Here is a 15,472-nt window from a genome sequence, read left to right as displayed (position 1 = left end):
CAGAACCAGAGCTACCCAGGAGCCCCCTTTGATGCCACCCCAGGTAGTGAGCACCCCGGGGGGGCTGTGCTGGGCCCTGAGTCACCCCAAAATCTGAGGAACCCAATGAAGGAACTTTGACCCACGACCCCCCCCAGGCACTGCCCATCTCTGGGAACCCATTCCCCTGGGAACCCGGCCGTGGGAGCCCCATTCCCTGTGTCCCCTTTTCTCGGAGCCCCATCCTGGGTCTCCGGTTGACCAGCATCTCCATCCTCTTCCCTCCATCCCCTTTCTCCCCATTCCCTCAGGATCCCATCCCAGGGATCCCCTGACACATGGGGACCCCCATTTTCCAGACAGTCACTCCCTGTGACTTCCCCTCTCTCCCCATTCATCTGGGGCACCCATCCTGAGATCCCCACATGCCCTGAGCCCCCCACTCCTGGGAACACCATGTCCCACCATGTCCCCAGCCTGTCCCCTGCTGTGGCTCCACCCTGCCCCCACCCTGCCCCCATCAAGGGCCACCAACACGTGGGGACGAGACGTGACATCGCTTCCTGCCCGCCACACAGGGGACAGGCGGCCCCGGCAGCGTGTGACAGCCAGCCTGGGTGGCCGGGGACACCGGGATGGCCGGGAAGGTGATGCTGCTCCTGTGGGGTGAGTGCCCCGGGCACGGGCCTGACGCTCCGGGGATGAGCCCTGGTGAGGCAGAGAGCGGTGGGGAGGGGGCACAGGGGGGCTGCGGGGTGCCCTGAGGTCCCCAAGGGCAGCAGAGCCCGAGCATGGGCATGGAGCCCTTAAATGTGACCGGAGTCGTGAGGTGGCTGTGGGGACAGGACCAGGGGAACAGGAATGGAGGGAGTGGGATGTAGCAAAAGGAACCTTGGGGCTGGGGCAGCTGTGGGGACAGGGCCAGGGGGACAGGGATGCAGGGACAGGGACAAGGGCCAAGCACCATCAGGATGGGCCAAGGGGCCAGGTGCCATTGGGATGGGATCATGGGCAGAGGGCCGTGGGGATGTGGCCGTGGGGACAGGTGCTGTGGTGTGGGTGGAGGTGACTTGTCCAAGCATGGGGTTTCCACAGTGTCCCCATGTCCTGCCTCAGCCCAGGGTGACAGAGGTGTCCCTGTCCTCAAGACCTCCGTGCTAAACCGGTGACCCCGTGGGGACAGTTTGGGGACAGCCCCACACTCCGTGCCCTGGGTGCCGCTGTCCCTGCGGTGCCACCCCCACCCAGCCCTGTCCCTTCTCCCTTTCAGCCCAGACCCTCGGCCTCGCTGGTGAGTCCTCGGGGGGATGCCACGTCCCCACCCCGCTGTCCCCATCCCGCGCTGGCCCTGGCAGGCTGGTGTCCCCTGTCACCCACAGGCACCCAGACCACCCAGCTCCTCGTGCAGCCCCCCTGGACACCGCCGGTGCTGTGGGACCGGGTGACACTGACCTGCCAGGGCTCGGGCACTGCCGGTGCCACCACCTGGTACAAGGACGGGCAGCGCTGGCAGCTGCAGGGACCCGACCGATTCGTTGTCACCGAGAGTGGCACCTACCAGTGTGACAGACCTGGCACCGGGCTGAGCCCTCCCGTGAGCGTCTTAGATGGTAAGGGGGGCTGGGTGTCCCCAGCCTGGCACCCGTGAGGTCCCCAAGGGCTCTGGGTGGGCTCTGCTCCATCGGTCACCTTCCTGGTGTGACGAGAGCCCGTCCCCAGCACACGGGGACATCCCAGACCATCCCAGTGTGAGCCGAGCTACATGTTGGAATTGGGGACCCCTGGTGCGCTGGGTGTGACCCAATCGGGGTGTCACGATGCCATTGGGACCCCACAGATCCCTATGGTTTGACCAGACCCTCCTGTTCCCCAGACTTGCTGGTGCTGCAGGTGACAGCACGGGTGCTGCTGGAGGGGGACACGGTGACACTGCGCTGCCGAGGCTGGCAGGACAATCCGGTGACCTGGGTGTCCTTCTACCGTGAGGAGAAACAACTGCAGAGTTTCCACGGTGGGACCGAGCTGTCCCTGTCCCCCCTGTGGCTGCAGGACAGTGGCCACTACCGCTGCAGGGGCTCAGTGTATTCTGAGGTGTCACAATGGTGGAAGGACTCGGAGTCAGCACCAGTGACAGTGACAGTGCACGGTGAGCACCCCACAGCCACCACCCTGATGCCCCGACACCCCCACACCTCAGCACCCCCACAGCCCCTTCACAGCAGGCTCGGGGTCACGCTGCCCGCACCCCACCTCCTTCCCAGAGCTCTTCACGTGCAGCTGCTGGAGGGTCCCCCCAAGCCCACCGAGGGGTCCCCCCTGAATTTCAGCTGCCTCAGCACCCACAGCCCCCTGCGGCCCCGAGCCCTCCTTCTGCACCTCTTCTACCAGGATGGGCGGTTGGTGGGGGGCCCGCAGGGGTCCCCGCAGCTCCTGCTGCCCGCTGTGGGGGTCTCCCACTCGGGGAATTACAGCTGCGAGGTGCGCTCCGAGCAGGGGGCCGTGCGGAAGAGCAGCGCCCGGCTCCGCGTCACGGTGCGCAGTGAGTGCGGGGATGGGCGCGGGGAGCCCCGACAGCTGCCACGGGTCCCCCAGTCCTGCCTGGGACACATGATGCCTGCCCAGTGTCCTCTCATCCCTTCCCACTTCCTTCCCCAGGTCCCCCATCCATCACCGGCTCCCCCCTCCTGCCCTCTATGAGCTCCCTCCTGGTCCCAAGGTCACACCCTCCTCTTCTGGGTCCCCGTCCCGCCCTGGTGTCCTCCCCATCCCTCTCCAGGTGTGCCCTCTCTAAACTCCCCCATCCTTCCTTGGGGTCCCTTCCCACCATTTCCAAGCCACTCCCAGGCTCCGTGCCCCCTCTTCCTCACAGGGGTCCCCGTGTCCCTCTGCCACCCTCCCCGGTTCCTTCACTGTCCCCTGGTGTCCCCTTCTTGCAGGGGTCCCGCTCTCGGGGGTGTCCGTGTCAGCGCAGCCCCCTGGGGGACAGGTGGCAATGGGGGACCGCCTGGTGCTGAGCTGCGCGGTGGCCACAGGGACAGGTCCCCTGTCCTTCTCCTGGCACCGGGGGGACTCGTGGGCACTGCTGGGCACCGGCTCCCGCCTGGAGCTGCGCCACGTTGGGGACAATGACAGCGGCCACTACCAGTGCCGGGCCAGCAATGGGGACAGCGTGGCCGAGAGTGTCCCCCTGAATGTCACCGTCCTGGGTGAGCAGGACCCTCAGGAATGGGCTGACCCCACCCACCACATCCCCATCCCTCCTGGACAGGTGCCAGCCCCGTCTGTGTCCCCACAGTGCCCGTGGCCAATGCCACCATCAGCCCCGGTGCCCTGGCACAGCCGGTGTGTGCAGGTGACCCCGTGACCCTGCGCTGCTCGGTGCAGGTGGGCTCAGCCCCTGTCACCTTCACCTGGTTGCACAACGGCCGCGAGGTGGCCCGGGGTCCCCTCCTGGAGCTCAGGGACGTCCATGTGGGACATTCCGGCACCTACCAGTGCGTGGCCACCAACCAGCTGGGACAGGACGGGCACCGCGTGTTCCGGGCACTCAGCCCCGAGCTGGCACTGACGGTGACACCGCGGGGACACTGGGACACAGGTGGGGTCACTCGGTGTCATTGGGATTGCAGTACCCCCGGCATGGCAGCTGACCCTGATGTGTCCCCCTCTGTCCCCAGCAGTGGCCGCAGGAGTTGCCGGGTCCCTCCTGTTCCTGGTTCTGCTCGTGGGTGTCATTGTGGGCTGGCGCCGGTGGCACTGCCTGGGTGGGTGACAATGGGGCCGACAGGGGCCCTGGGGAGCTGGGAGGCCACCGAGAATGTGGGGATGATGGGGCAGCACCGACAGTCCCTGACTTGGGCAGTGCTGAGTCCCCAGTGACCTTTGCTCCAGGTCCTCAAGGATTTGGGGTGGTGTAGGAGGGTCATGCATGGGATGCTGGGGGTTCTTTCAGGAATCCTGGGGCAGTTTGGAGGGTGCCCATCCCGGCCAGCCTTGGGGCCCTGGGGGCATCAGGGCCAGGGGCACTGGTGTGGTTCAGGGCTTCTGGGAGGCTCCAGGAATGCTGGGAGTTCCTTGGGGAAATTGAGAGCCTGTGGGAGTTCAGGATTCCCGAGGGTGGTCACGGCCTTGGGGACCCCACACTCACCCCACCCCTTTCCTTTGCAGCCTCCAGGAAGCACCAGGAAAGGTGAGTGGGGGGCTCCAGACATGACCCCCGGTTTTATCCAGCCCCCAAGACCTCCCATCCCCTCTCACACATCCCCCCATCCCTGCAGGGCTCCCCCGCAGCCCCCGGCCCCCCCAGAGGAGGGGGAGGTGCTGTACACCCACGTCACGAGGACAAAGCGGACGCAGGGTGAGTACGGGGTGGGACACACACAGGGACACGTCACCCACGGGGGGTGTCACACAGATGCCACAGCCAGGGTCTCCTGCAGGGCCCACCCGCACCGCTCCGCCCCAGGATACCCAAGTGACCTACGCGGAGCTGCCAGGACCCCACGGGCGACCGCGGGCACCCACTGACATCTACGGGAACGTGCTGGGACACTGAGGGCACTGGGGGACACTGGAGGACCCGACTGACTTCTGCTGGGCCCAAAATGCAGCTTTTTGCTGAAACTGGGAGAAATGGTGTTTCTTTGTTCAGCTGTCTCCTGCTTTTGGAACGGGATTCTCCAATTTCCTGCTTCTACTAAAAACTTTCTCTCCGCATCCAGCTGCGGAGGGCAGTGAGGGAGTGGCTTTGGTGGGTGCAGGGCATCCAGGCAGCGCCAGCCCACGGCAAGGCAGGAAGGAGGAGGGTCCCACTCAGGGTGCTGAGCAGATCCTTGTGGGATTTGCCTGAGTTTTGGGGCTCCCTCAGTCCCTTGGTGTAGTGGTTTGGTCCAAAATACTCATTACTGTTTATCTTCTGTGAGATAAGAATTAGGAGAAATGCAAAGCAGGCACCAAACTTGAAAGAATATAAAGAAGTTTATTAACAGACCTAAAAGAAGGAAAAAAAAATTATACCACCTTCAGAACTCTCCTCCTCCCCCCTCCTTCCTCCCTTCTCCCACTGACAATGTAAAAAGACAACCCTTCAGATGTTCAGTCTGTTTATCACTTCCACAATAACCGTGTTCAGTCCATTTAGAAAGAGAAGTCTCTTCTTGCTCGTGCTATGAAAAGATTATCACAAGTGAGACAGACACCCGCTTCCAAATATTGTTCAGTCCATTTAGGACGAGGAGTCTCTCTGCTCGCATGTGAGTCCCTTCCCCAACTTGCAGCTTTTCCCACAACTGCTTTTGAGGGTCCACTCTTGAAGTTTTTGGGGTACAATTTTAAGGTTGAGCTGTTCAGAAACAAAAGTTCTCTTCACCCATCTCGGGGAGCATTTCATCTCTAAGAACAGCGGCCCTCCTCCTTCACTGCGAGCAAAGGGTCCTCCTCATCTTCATGGTTAGGACTATCTTTGGGAGCATCTCTAGGAACTGAGGTTTTCTCCTTTCCCATTTGGAGCAAAAGTCCTCATCTGGTTCATCTCTCCCTGTCCAAACTTCTCATGAAATTACAGCTGCATCAGTATTACAGCTGGTGACGGCTTCAGTGGCTCTGACCCAGGAAGAGGTGACCGGTCCAGGGAGATGGTCTCGAAAGGAATCGCCTTCCCAAGGCCCAGTATCTTCCCTCAGCTGCTGGCAGGAGGGCCCTTGCAGAGGCTGTCAGCTCTTCAGTGATTATCAGCTCGTGATTCCAGCTCAGCTCTGCAGGGCAGCCTCCAGGCCAAGCCAGACCAGAGAGAGAGATGAGAGGCTCATGTGGCTGGTTCCACACGGAAGATAGCTTTATTGTTGGTCCCCTCCGGCAAAGGGGAAAGCCAGGGATGAGAGCACTCTCTCCACAGGGGCAGAGGGCTTGCTTTTATAGGGATACAGGGGATGGGTGAAGGCCAATGGGTTACAAAGGATCTGCATAGGGTCTCCTAAAGGATTGTGGGTCTGTCTTTTCTCGCCGTGACCAAAGAAGTGGTTGCCTTTCCAGGGAGTCCTGCTGGGTGATTGTGAAATCTCTTATCTCAGCAGAGATCCCTCCAGGGCAGGGGCTGGGCATACCCCACACTTCAGCATCTGCCTATCTCAGCGCAGGTGCTTTTGCTTACAAGTTGAACACTCCACCCCCCATATCTTCATGAAATTACAACGGGATACTCTGATATAGCATAGCTTCACAACAGAATTTCAGCTTTAAGCATTTCCTCTCTCGCTTCCCTCAGGTTTTCAGCTCTTCACAGCAATAAAAGGGTTAATCTCACCTCAGCCTTGCAGCTGGAATTTTGCTTATCACAGTGGAGAGGGGAAAAGAGCTGAGCCGCTCCGGCTGTCCACAGCAAGGCAGTGGGGGGGTTCCACGGCTGGAACAGGGCCATGGCTTCAGGATGGCCTTGGCCTGGCCCGCTGGCCCCCACATGGGACCTGCAGCCACCTGTCCCAGCACCGGAAACGAGAGAGAGAGAGACGTGGGGGGTTTGTCTATTCTTAAGTGTGGATCACAGAGGTGGTCACAACTTAAAGTGGCTTAAAGAATTGTCCACAATCAAATTGGCCAGCGGATAAGTTCTGTTAGGTCACAAAGGAAGCTGTAAGCACCCCTTGGCAAGGACATTGCTTCCGGGACATCGCTTGCTAATCTATGACACTTGGGCAGAGGGACAAAATGATCCATTGCTGCATTTCCGGGCTGCTTCCCTCGCAGCTGCCCCTGCAGGGGCGGTTTCCAGCCAGCCCTGCTCTGCAAACCGCCCAAGGCCCTCGCAGAGCCACTGCTTGGGCTCCCCTTGGCTTTTGTGCTTCTCGCAGGGCTGAGCAAACCACAGCCACGCCTTTTCCCCCACACAATTCTCACCTTGCAGCAGCTCTAAAGCTGAGAGAATCAAAGCCCAGGGGGCGGGGGGGACCCTCAGGTCCTGGCTGTCCCTGGGGCTGGCCAGAGCAGGGCTGGCCAATGCCCATCCCTGTGCAGTGGGGCTGTGGTGTGGCCTGGCCCCACACTTGGATGGCCACTGGCTGCACGGAGGAGTTTGGGAGCTGCTTCCTGCCTGGGGCTCCATTCCCAAGCTGCTCTTGCCGCCTCAGATCCTGCGGGGGATGAGCAAGAATGGAGAATGTGAAATAGGTTTTCTCCCAAAACCAATAAACCCAAAGTGTCCCACCCCCAGAACGGAAACCACACGGGGGGCTGTGGGAGCAGGAGGGGGGGGCAGCCCCACAACAGCTTCAGCCCCCCCACATTTGCGGTGTCTCAGTGGTGTGGTATCAATTTTTGGCCAAATCAGCCATTTCCAGAAGGATAAAAGCTCCATTTTTCCATGCGGGTGTTGAGGCAGAGGGGGAGGTTGGTCCTCAGGTGTTGTGGCCAGAGCGGGGCACAGCCAGGAGTGTCACGAGCGTTTCATCTGCAGGGTCTCATCCATTTCCTGGTTCCCAGCGCTGAGACCCTGCCAGGGCTGGGGGCTTGGGGTGGCTGTGGGAGGTTGTGGCGGGGTCTGTGCCCTCCCCGACTGACACCCACCCCCTGTCACCCCCACTGGCACCCCGTGGGGCTTCTCACCCACAGAAGGGTCATAGGGGGATGCAGGATGGGGAAGAGGGGCTGCACCTTGGGGGATCCCAAAGGGGGATTGGGGGCTCCCAGATTGGAGGGGACCATCAAGGACAAGGGACATAGAAGGGACAGGGCACCTCCAAATTTGTGCCCTGCAGAGGTCACAGAGCCCAAGCAGGGACAGTGGGAGCCGGCAGGGCCCTTCCAGGACAGGGGTCCCCAGGATGTGCCACCACTGGGTGAGGGACCCCCCCTCTGCCAGGAATGTGTCCAGAGACCCCCCCCAGCACCACCATCCCCCTGGACAGGACCTCCCTGGCTGGGATGAGGCAGCCCTGGGACAGGATCCCCCAGGATGTTTCACCCCAGAACAGGGACATACCCCAGGACAGGACCCCTCTGGATGTGCCCCCCCAGGTCAGAACCCGTCCCCCGTCTGACTCTCAGCACAAACGGCCTCTTCCTTCTGCTGCCCAAGAGAGAAAGTGAAAGTGTTGGGGGGCACAGCCGGACACCCCCATCCTCCACTGCCCCCCCACCCCTCTCTGCGCCCCCCCACCCCCTATTCCCCCTGCACAGGGTCCCCCCAACCCGTTCCCTGCTCAGGAGCTCCCCAGGATCCCTGAGCCGCACACTGGGGGGTGAGGCAGCGTGGCACAAAGGTGAGGAAATGAAGGACAAAACAGAAATAAAGAGGAAAAAGCCAAAGGGTGGGGGGGACTCAGGACCGGAGCTACTCAGGACCCCCCTGTGATGCCGCCCCTGGTAATGAGCGCCCTGGGGGGGCTGTGCTGGGCCCTAAGTTTGGGTCCCCAAAATCTGAGGAAACCTGTGAAGGAGCTGCGACCCACGAGCCCCCCCAGCCACTGCCCATCCCTGGGACCCCCATTCTCCTGGGAACCTGACTGTGGGAGCCCCATTCCCTGTGCCCCCTTTTCTAGGAAGCCCATCCTGGGTCTCCTGTTGCCCAGCATCTCCATCCCCTTCCCCCCATCCCCTTTCCCCCCCATTCCCTCAGGACCGCCATCCTGGACACCCCCCGACACACGGGGACCCCCATTCCCCAGACAGCCACTCCCTGTCACTTCCCCTCTCTCCCCATTCCCCTGGGACACCCATCCTGAGATCCCCACATGCCCTGAGCCCCCCACTCCTGGGAACACCATGTCCCACCCTGTCCCCAGCCTGTCCCCTGCTGTGTCTCCACCCTGCAACACCCTGCCCCCACCAAGGGCCACCAACACGTGGGGACAAGACGTGACCTCGCTTCCTGCCCGCCACCCAGGGGACAGGTGGCCCCGGCAGCGTGTGACAGCCAGGCTGGGTGGCTGGGGACACCGGGATGGCCGGGAAGGTGGCGCTGCTCCTGTGGGGTGAGTGCCCTGGGCACGGGCCTGACGCTCTGAGGATGGGCCCTGGTGAGGCAGAGAGCGGTGGGGAGGGGGCACAGGGGGTCTGCACGGTGCCCTGAGGTCCCCAAGGGCAGCAGAGCCGAGCATGGGCATGGAACCCTTAAATGTGACCGGAGTTGTGGGGTGGCTGTGGGGACAGGAATGGGGGGGGCACAGGAACAGGGGGACAGGAATGGAGGGAGTGGGATGTAGCAAAAGGAACCTTGGGGCTGGGGCAGCTGTGGGGACAGGGCCAGGGGGACAGGGATGCAGGGACAGGGACAAGGGCCAAGCACCATCAGGATGGGCCACGGGGCCAGGTGCCATTGGGATGGGATCATGGGCAGAGGGACGTGGGGATGTGGCTGTGGGGACAGGTGCTGTGGGGTGGGTGGAGATGACTTATCCAAGCATGGGGTGTCCACAGTGTCCCCATGTCCTGCCTCAGCCCAGGGTGACAGAGGTGTCCCTGTCCTCAAGACCTCCGTGCTATACCAGTGACCCCATGGGGATAGTTTGGGGACAGCCCCATACTCCGTGCCCCGGGTGCCGCTGTCCCCGTGCTGCCACCCCCACCCAGCCCTGTCCCTTCTCCCTTCCAGCCCAGACCCTCGGCCTCGCTGGTGAGTCCTCGGGGGGATGCTACGTCCCCCCCCCGCTGTCCCCATCCTGCACTGGCCCTGGCAGGCTGGTGTCCCCTGTCACCTGCAGGCGCCCAGACCACCCAGCTCCTCGTGGAGCCCCCCTGGACGCCGCCGGTGCTGTGGGACCGGGTGACACTGACCTGCCAGGGCTCAGGCACCGCCGGTGCCACCACTTGGTACAAGGACGGGCAGCGCTGGCAGCTGCAGGGACCCGACCGATTTGTTGTCACCGAGAGTGGCACCTACCAGTGTGACAGACCTGGAACCGGGCGCAGCCCCCCCTTGCGCGTCCTAAATGGTGAGGGGGAATCACAAATGATCAGGGTGGTCCTCAGTGGGTCTGGGTGGGCTCCACTCCATGGGTGGCTTCACACCCCTCATGTGTCAAGCGCCTGTCCCCTGCATACATGGACATCCCAGTGCATCTCATTGCATCCCAGTGCATCCCAGTGTAATGGGACCCACAGGGCGACACGGTGCCATGGGGTTACCCCTGGTGTTCCTGGGATCCTCCCGTGCAATGGAGACTGCCCCCAGACGTCCCCTGGTGCCGTGGGGACCCACCTCGGACCTTTCTCGAGCCCCTCAGTGCAATGGGACCCTCCTGTCCCCCAGACCGGCTGGTGCTGCAGGTGCCGGCGTGGGCGCTGCTGGAGGGGGACACGGTGACACTGCGCTGCCGGCGTTGGCAGAACAAGTCAGTCACCGGGGTGTGATTTTACCACAAGGAGAAGGATCTGGGTGGGCCCCTCAATGGCACAGAGCTGTCCCTGTCCCCGCTGCAGCTGCACCACAGTGGCCGCTACCGCTGCAGTTGCCAGATAGGAACCAACCGGCTGGAGTCAGTGCCAGTGACTGTGACAGTGCACGGTGAGCACCCCCACAGCCGCTACCCCAAATATTCTGATACCCCCACTCTCATCCCCAGCAGGTTGCGCATCACCGCATCCCCCTGCTGACACTGCAGAGTGAGCATCCCACAATCCACACCTCAGCGCCCTGTCCCCTGCTGGCTCGGGGTGATCGCCCCCACCCCATCTCCTTCCCAGAGCTGTTCCCGGTGCCGGTGCTGGAGGGTCCCCCTGAGCCCACCGAGGGGTCCCCCTTTTAATCTCAGCTGCCTCAGCACCCCCAGCCCCCTGCAGCCCCGAGCCCCCCTCCTGCACCTCTTCTACCGGGACGGGCGGTTGGTGGGGGGCCCGCAGGGGTCCCCGCAGCTCCTGCTGCCCGCCGTGGGGGTCTCCCACTCGGGGAATTACAGCTGCGAGGTGCGCTCCGAGCAGGGGGCTGTGCAGAAAAGCAGCGCCCGGCTCCGCGTCACGGTGCGCAGTGAGTGTGGGGATGGGTGTGGGGAGCCCCGATAGCCGCCACGGGTCCCCCAGTCCTGCTCAACCCTCTGTGTGCCTCCCTGTCTTCCCAGTTCACTCCCTGGGACCTCCCTTCCCAGCCCCTGATTCCTGCATCCCACATTGGGTTCCCTCACCCCTCCCTAGGTTCACCTCTCCCTCTCTTATATCCCTCCATGGTCCATAGTTCATATCCATGCCAGTCTCTAAAAAACCTTCCATGTGGCTCCCTCCAACCTTCTCCAGGTCTCCCCTCCCTTAATCTCCCATCCCTCCCTGGGGTCCTTTCCACCCCTTTCAAACGTCTCCCCCATATCTTGTCCCCCTTCTTCCTCACTGGGATCCCCCCAACCCTCCCTGATCCTCCCCTTCTTGAGACCTTCCTGGCCCCTGGTGTCCCCCACCCTCGCGGGTCCCCCATTCCCTTTCTGCCCCTCCTGCAGGGGTCCTGCTTTCAGGGGTGTCCAGTCAGCGCAGCCATGGGGGACAGGTGGCACTGGGGGAACGCCTGGTGCTGAGCTGCACGGTGGCCACAGGGACAGGTCCCCTGTCCTTCTCCTGGCACCGGGGGGGCCCGTGGGCACCTCTGGGCACCGGCCCCATCCTGGAGCTGCGCCACGTTGGGGACAATGACAGCGGCCACTACCAGTGCAGGGCCAGCAATGGGGACAGCGTGGCTGAGAGTGTCCCCCTGAATGTCACCGTCCTGGGTGAGCGGGACCCTCAGGAATGGGGTGACCACACCCACCACATCCCCATCCCTCCTGGCCAGGTGCCAGCCCCGTCTGTGTCCCCGCAGTGCCCGTGGCCAATGCCACCATCAGCCCCGGTGCCTTGGCACAGCCGGTGCGCACAGGTGACCCCGTGACCCTGCGCTGCTCGGTGCAGGTGGGCTCAGCCATTGTCACCTTCACCTGGCTGCACAACGGCCGCGAGGTGGCCCAGGGTCCCCTCCTGGAGCTCGGGGACGTCCATGTGGGACATTCCGGCACCTACCAGTGCGTGGCCACCAACCAGCTGGGACAGGACGGGCACCGCGTGTTCCGGGCGCTCAGCCCCGAGCTGGCACTGACGGTGACTCCGCAGGGACACAGGAACACAGGTGGGGTCACTCGGGGTCATTGGGATTGCAGCACCCCCGCAGTGACAGCTGACCCTGATGTGTCCCCCTCTGTCCCCAGCAGTGGCCGCAGGGGTTGCCGGCTCCCTCCTGTTCCTGGTTCTGCTCGTGGGTGTCATTGTGGGCTGGCACCGGTGGCACCACCTGGGTGGGTGACAATGGGACCAACAGAGGCCCTGGGGAGCTGGGAGGCCACCAAGAATGTGGGGATGATGGGGCAGCACCCACAGCCCCTGACGTGGCCAGCGCTGAATCCCCAGTGACATTTGCTTGAGGTCCTCAAGGATTTGGGGTGGTGTTGGAGGGTCGTGCAGGGATGCTGGGGGTTCTTTCAGGAATCCTGGGGCAGTTTGGAGGGTGCCCATCCCTGCCAGCCTTGGGGCTCTGGGGGCATTAGGACATGGGGCACTGGTGTGGTTCAGGACTTCTGGGGGGCTCCAGGAATGCTGGGAGTTCCTTGGGGGAATTGAGAGCCCTGTAGGACTTCAGGATTCCCGAGGGTCGTCACAGCCTTGGGGACCCCACAGTCACCCCCACCCCTTTCCTTTGCAGCCTCCAGGAAGCACCAGGAAAGGTGAGTGGGGGGCTCCAGACATGACCCCCCTGTTTTACGCAGCCCCCAAGACCTTCCATCCCCTCTCACACATCCCCCCATCCCTGCAGGGCTCCCCCGCAGCCCCCGGCCCCCCCAGAGGAGGGGGAGGTGCTGTACACTCACGTCACAAGGACAAAGCAGACGCAGGGTGAGTACGGGGTGGGACACACACAGGGACACGTCACCCACGGGGGGTGTCACACAGATGCCACAGCCAGGGTCTCCTGCAGGGCCCACCCGCACCGCTCCGCACCAGGATACCCAAGGGACCTACGCGGAGCTGCCGGGACCCCACGGGCGACCGCGGGCACCCACTGACATCCACGGGAACGTGCTGGGACACTGAGGGCACTGGGGGACACTGGAGGATCCGACTGACTTCTGCTGGGCCCAAAATGCAGCTTTTTGCTGAAACTGGGAGAAATGGTGTTTCTTTGTTCAGCTCTCTCCTGCTTTAGGAACGGGATACTCCAATTTCCTGCTTCTACTAAAAACTTTCTCTCCCTGTCTGCCTGCGGAGGGCAGTGAGAGAGCGGCTTTGGTGGGTGCGGGGCATCCGGGCAGCGCCCGCCCACGGCAAGGCAGGAAGGAGGAGGGTCCCGCTCAGGGTGCTGAGCAGATCCTTGTGGGATTTGCCTGAGTTTTGGGGCTCCCTCAGTGCCTTGGGCAGAGGGACAAAATGATCCATTGCTGCATTTCCGGGCTGCTTCCCTCGCAGCTGCCCCTGCAGGGGCGGTTTCCAGCCAGCCCTGCTCTGCAAACCATACAAGGCCCTCGCAGAGCCACTGCTTGGGCTCCCCTTGGCTTTTGTGCTTCTCGCAGCGCTGAGCAAACCACAGCCACGCCTTTTCCCCCACACAATTCTCACCTTGCAGCAGCTCTAAAGCTGCGAGAGTCAAAGCCCAGGGGGTGGGGGGACCCTCGTGCTGGCTGCCCCTGGGGCTGGCCAGAGCAGGGCTGGCCAATGCCCATCCCTGCGCAGTGGGGCTGTGGCGTGGCCTGGCCCCACACTTGGATGGCCACTGGCTGCACGGAGGAGTTTGGGAGCTGCTTCCTGCCTGGGGCTCCATTCCCAAGCTGCTCTTGCCGCCTCAGCTCCTGCAGGGGATGAGTGAGAATGGAGAAGTGTGAAATAGGTTTTCTCTCAAAATCAACAAACCCAAAGTGTCCCAACCCCCCGGGATGGAAACCACACGGGGGGCAGTGGGAGCAGGAAAGGGGGGGCAGCCCCCAACCGCTTCAGCCCCCCCACATTTGCAATGTCTCAGTGGTGTGGGATCAATTTTTGGCCAAATCAGCCATTTGCAGAAGGAAAAAAGTTCTATTTTTCCATGCGGGTGTTGAGGCAGAGGGGGCAGGTTGGTCCTCAGGTGTTGTGGCCAGAGCGGGGCACAGCCAGGAGTGTCATGAGCGTTTCATCTGCAGGGTCTCATCCATTTCCTGGTTCCCAGCGCTGAGACCCTGCCAGGGCTGGGGGCTTGGGGTGGCTGTGGGAGGTTGTGGCGGGGTCTGTGCCCTCCCCGACTGACACCCACCCCCTGTCACCCCCACTGGCACCCCGTGGGGCTTCTCACCCACAGAAGGGTGATAGGGGGCTGCAGGATGGGGAATAGGGGCTGCACCCTGGGGGATCCCAAGGGGGGATTTGGGGCTCCCAGACTGGAGGGGACCATCAAGGGGAAGGAATATGGAAGGAACAGGGCACCCCCAAATTTGTGCCCTGCAGAGGTCACAGAGCCCAAGCAGGGACAGTGGGAGCCGGCAGGGCCCTTCCAGGACAGGGGTCCCCAGGATGTGCCACCACTGGGAGAGGGACCCCCCCTTCCCCCCAGGAATGTGTCCAGAGACCCCCCCAGCACCGCCATCCCCCAGGACAGGACCTCCCTGGTCGGGATGGGGCAGCCCAGGGACAGGATCCCCCCAGGACGTGTCACCCCAAGGACAGGACCCCTCTGGATGTGCCCCCCCAGGTCAGAACCCGCTCCCCGTCTGACTCTCAGCACAAACGGCCTCTTCCTTCTGCTGCCAGAGAGAGAAAGTGAAAGTGTTGGGGGGCACAGCCGGACACCCCCATTCCCCACTGCCCCCCCACCCCTCTCTGCACCCCCACACCCCCTATTCCCCCTGCACAGGGTCCCCCCAACCCGTTCCTTGCTCAGGAGCTCCCCAGGATCACTGAGCCGCACACTGGGGGGTGAGGCAGCGTGGCACAAAGGTGAGGAAATGAAGGACAAAACAGAAATAAAGAGGAAAAAGCCAAAGGGTGCGGGGGACACAGATACGGAGCTACCCAGGACCCCCCAGTGATGCCGCCCCTGGTAATTAGTGCCCCGGGGGGGCCGTGCTGGGCCCTGAGTCACCCTAAAATCTGAGGCACCCGGTGAAGGAGCTGCGACCCACGAGCCCCCCAGGCACTGCCCATCTCTGGGACCCCCATTCCCCTGGGAACCCGACTGTGGCAGCCACATTCCCTGGGTCCCCTTCTTCTTAGAGCCCCATCCTGTGTCTCTTGTTGCCCAGCATCTCCATCCCCTTCCCCCCAACCCCTTTGCTCCCCATTCCCTCAGGACCGCCATCCTGGGGACCCCCCTACGCATGGGGACCCCCATTCCCCAGACAGCCACTCCCTGTCACTTCCCCTCTCTCCCCATTCCCCTGGGACACCCATCCTGAGATCCCCACATGCCCTGAGCCCCCCACTCCTGGGAACACCATGTCCCACCCTGTCCCCAGCCTGTCCCCTGCCGTGTCTCCACCCTGCCCCCACCCTGCCCCCACCAAGGGCCACCAACACGTGGGGACGAGAC

At 62.9% G+C, this 15,472-nt stretch overlaps 1 protein-coding gene and 1 pseudogene across 1 annotated transcript; both read left to right on the top strand.

The window, feature by feature from the left end:
- The first annotated feature begins 445 nt into the window (after window positions 1–445).
- Window positions 446–4,594, top strand: LOC138098501 (Fc receptor-like protein 2). The gene is made up of 11 exons (XM_068995073.1): window positions 446–626; window positions 1,250–1,270; window positions 1,359–1,589; window positions 1,853–2,125; window positions 2,243–2,518; window positions 2,916–3,185; window positions 3,275–3,577; window positions 3,657–3,743; window positions 4,147–4,168; window positions 4,257–4,336; window positions 4,419–4,594. Exons 1-11 carry the CDS (start codon window positions 446–448, stop codon window positions 4,532–4,534), a joined length of 1,860 nt encoding a protein of 619 aa, XP_068851174.1. The 3' UTR covers window positions 4,535–4,594.
- A 3,728-nt stretch (window positions 4,595–8,322) lies between these two features.
- Window positions 8,323–13,420, top strand: LOC138098500 (Fc receptor-like protein 4; annotated as a pseudogene).
- Window positions 13,421–15,472: the final 2,052 nt, after the last annotated feature.

This window comes from Aphelocoma coerulescens, chromosome 25, assembly GCF_041296385.1.
Source record: "Aphelocoma coerulescens isolate FSJ_1873_10779 chromosome 25, UR_Acoe_1.0, whole genome shotgun sequence".
Classification (NCBI taxonomy): Eukaryota; Metazoa; Chordata; class Aves; order Passeriformes; family Corvidae; genus Aphelocoma; species Aphelocoma coerulescens.
The sequence above is the reverse complement of the archived record's forward strand: the minus strand, read 5'-3'. Positions and strand labels throughout refer to the sequence as shown.

Bases quoted from the DNA above. Each gene is read 5' to 3' on its own strand.
- LOC138098501 (XM_068995073.1), top strand. From the start codon at position 446: ATGTCCCCAGCCTGTCCCCTGCTGTGGCTCCACCCTGCCCCCACCCTG. The intron at 3,186-3,274 runs GTGAGCAGGACC...GTGTCCCCACAG, and splicing joins CCTGAATGTCACCGTCCTGG to TGCCCGTGGCCAATGCCACC. The intron at 3,744-4,146 runs GTGGGTGACAAT...TTTCCTTTGCAG, and splicing joins GCGCCGGTGGCACTGCCTGG to CCTCCAGGAAGCACCAGGAA.